This window comes from Sphaeroforma arctica (assembly GCF_001186125.1).
Source record: "Sphaeroforma arctica JP610 unplaced genomic scaffold supercont1.2521, whole genome shotgun sequence".
NCBI classification, from domain to species: domain Eukaryota; class Ichthyosporea; order Ichthyophonida; genus Sphaeroforma; species Sphaeroforma arctica.
This window is the reverse complement of record NW_014038037.1, coordinates 1-3,198: the sequence shown is the minus strand read 5'-3', so window position 1 is coordinate 3,198 and position 3,198 is coordinate 1. Positions and strand designations below refer to the sequence as shown.

The following is a 3,198-nucleotide window of genomic DNA, read 5'->3' as shown; positions in this document are numbered from 1 at the left end:
GACCACTGACCAGTGACCACTCTTAAATCAACCCACTCTCTAGTCTCTACTCTCTATTAAATAGTCATAAGTTCACCACTCACGGTCACCGCTCACAGTCTCACAGTCACTGCTCACAGTCTCACAGTCACCGCTCACAGCTCACCCCAGAGGCCCAGGCAGTCTCCAATCAGTGACACTCACCAGTCACCACTCACCACTCACCATTCAGCAGTCACCAGTTTACCACTCACCCACCTCAGAGCATTGACCAGAGCTATAGCGGGATAAATTTAAATAGCCTCAGCCCCCACAAGCCACAAGGTAAATATTTATGAGAAAAAGAGAGAGCGAGAAAGTGACAACTGACAACTGACAACTGACACGACGCCAGACCAACATTGACTGTCGTCAAAAAGCAAAAACTAATCTTATTGATTTAGAATGCTACAGTATGCTAATTTTTTATATATAAAATATAAAACACAGAAAACAACGTTGGGAGTACATATCTACAAAAAAACAAATAAAATAAAAGTTATGCATAAATATTTTTAGTATCCTTCTGAAAAGGCTCAAAGTGAGACTAGGTGTGAGTCTGTGAGAGCCTGAGCTGAGCCCTGAGAAATTTATATAATAATAAAATAATAAAATAAATACATTTACAGTCTTTTACACAGAGAGAGTATAAAAAGAAATAATTTGAAATAAATTCAAAGTATGGCTAATTTTTAGAGGCTAACCGCTAAATACATATGTTAGAACGGTCAGAACGGTCAACGGAGTCAACGGAAAGAAAATATAGTAAATATACAACATATTCACAGGAAAAAAATGTTGTCGTTTTTTATTAAATTAATAACACTAGAGTAAATAAATACGTGGCCGCAGGGCGCAGGCGCCCGCAGCTGGCAGGACATGATGAAGCAGGCCGCAAGTTCGCAGCTCTCAACTCGCAACTCGCAATGTTTTTAATATATATAAAAATACACAATCTTCTATATATAGTGAGTCCCACCATAAGCTCGTAACGTTAAGAGGGCACGGGAAAGAAGTTGAACATAAACGCATATTTATTCAAATTTAAACGATATAACGGTTATATTGAGATCAGAAGGGTCTACCTAATTTCTACAATAGAACGGGTTCCTATCGTGAAAATGGTACACAATTAAATATTTCGACCCGAAAGTTGTACCTATTATCATTAAAAGGACCACATATGGAATAAAAGTTGAACGTAAACGTATATTTATTCGATTTGTAAAAGTTTTAACGGAAAATGGTTTAAGGATATATACTGTTTTTACTATTTTTCATGCAAATTGAAGCTATAAGCTTCTCTATAGAGTCTGGAACATTGGATCTTGCAGACTCGATGTCAGAATTTTGCGCTCAGAATCTCAGATAGCTGTACTCTAACACAGCGTCCGGTGCTCTGCAGTGGGACGGAAATGCGATTTGAATCATAAAGCAGAATCATAGAAACAGTGTTTCTGATCGTGCAGTGCCGCTTCCTTCCCTAAATCCACAATGTATCTGCGCAAATTGAAACCTTTTGTAGTACTTGCATACCTGAACAACACAGTAGAACATTCTCTATCACAAAGACCGTGATTCCAAAAGTAAACACTAATCTATGGATGTCTGTCCATCCTTGTTTCACTAGACAAGGGGCGTGTGAGTAACATACTTATGAGCATAATAATGCTTACGTCTTTTGGATATGTGGGAGAAAAATTGTACACAAAAGTCTACCATGTTCAACAGCTTTGCAAGCCTTGTTAGCTTTAATTGACAATGAGTTCCACATTTAATCTACGAATCAGCAGCTGGTTTGTCCATACTCGCTTGGTGTATTGAAGGCTCAAAATCGTCGAATATCTTCTTCTCTTCAATCGCTTTCTATGAACAAAATTGAACAAAAGGATCAATACTTCATGGGCAACCAGTGCAAATTCCAACAGTTCACCTTTCGCGAAATGTGAATCGATCTGCAGTCTGCGTGATGATTAACAAATTATAGCGACTGCTGTTTTGCTGAACAGATCATTTTGTACTACTAAAGATTCGACTGCTCGAATAGAACCAAAAAAAAAGTGGAGGGTTGCTCTGAAGACCATATTAAATTAAAACATCATTCGGTTCTCGCAACCAGATCATACTGAAAACGTCGGAGGCTGTCATATATTTAGTGCTCGAAAGAACTACGACAAGAAACGAACTTCCGAAAGTGCTTTCTGACATACCATGACACACGACTTGTATGTTTCAAACAGCTTATCACATTCCGTCTCACCACGGCCCTCTCCTTGCAAAAACTTTGTTGTGTACCATTTATTGAAGCACTACAACAAGTCGAGAGGAGAGAAAACAAGTCAGGACTATTCAAGAAATTATTTTAATACTATACTATGAACGTGTCAACGCTTGATAAATAAAAGAAGTAGCAACTCCAGCGGACCGAAGCCGCACGAGTGCCTCCCTAAAGGAGCACACTGGCGATTTTAGAAAGAAGCAGTCACAGTGCACCGCATGGAAGTGAATAATAAAAGTTTCAGCGTTTCGAAGCAATAGCAATTAATATAGTTCGTAGGCTCACATACCTCATCGTAGACGGCTTTTAAGGCCGTACATTGCTCACCCACGCTGTTCATGTTGCTCCGTTCGTTGTCAGGCTGAGGGAGATTTGCGACCCCCCGACCTGACAAAGTCAAGTAGCAGATGAAACATGGATTAGACAAAAATGAACTCTTATGGTCAAGAATAAATTATTTTACACTAAGATTGCCCATAGTGAGAGCATACAGAGCCACTGTATTCACCATATGTACTATCTATACTGCCTGTGTCTATCTGAAGAAGCTAGCCCTGTAAATAATCAGCCATTAGTAAATTAAGTTCAAAATTTACAACACCAGAGATTTCAGATTCCATATTTGACTCAGTACAATCGCGACCACAATATTATTTACATGTAGGCTTCACTGCTGTCAGGATTCGGTTCGAAAATCACAAACATATATCCGATAAATTAAAACCCCAGATGATGGACACTATGCGCAGTCACAAAAGTATCGAGATTTGACATATTCGCTATAAATATATAAATATATATATATATATATATATATATATATCTATTTATATATATATATTATATATATATATATATATATATATATATATATATATACTATATATATATATATATATAGT

The 3,198-nt window shown here is 37.6% G+C and overlaps 1 protein-coding gene across 1 annotated transcript; it reads right to left on the bottom strand.

The window, feature by feature from the left end:
- Window positions 1-1,434: 1,434 nt before the first annotated feature.
- SARC_12707 (hypothetical protein) lies at window positions 1,435-2,684 on the bottom strand. The gene is made up of 3 exons (XM_014293181.1): window positions 2,586-2,684; window positions 2,229-2,327; window positions 1,435-1,884 (listed from the first exon to the last, which is right to left on the bottom strand). The coding sequence occupies exons 1-3, from the start codon at window positions 2,634-2,636 to the stop codon at window positions 1,798-1,800; spliced, it is 237 nt and encodes a 78-aa protein (XP_014148656.1). The 5' UTR covers window positions 2,637-2,684; the 3' UTR covers window positions 1,435-1,797.
- Window positions 2,685-3,198: the final 514 nt, after the last annotated feature.

Excerpts from the sequence above, each read along its gene's own strand:
- SARC_12707 (XM_014293181.1), bottom strand. The coding sequence starts at position 2,636 with ATGAACAGCGTGGGTGAGCAATGTACGGCCTTAAAAGCCGTCTACGAT. Across the intron at positions 2,328-2,585 it reads TAAAAGCCGTCTACGATGAG|TGCTTCAATAAATGGTACAC; the intron begins GTATGTGAGCCT and ends GACTTGTTGTAG. Across the intron at positions 1,885-2,228 it reads CATACAAGTCGTGTGTCATG|AAAGCGATTGAAGAGAAGAA; the intron begins GTATGTCAGAAA and ends TTTTGTTCATAG.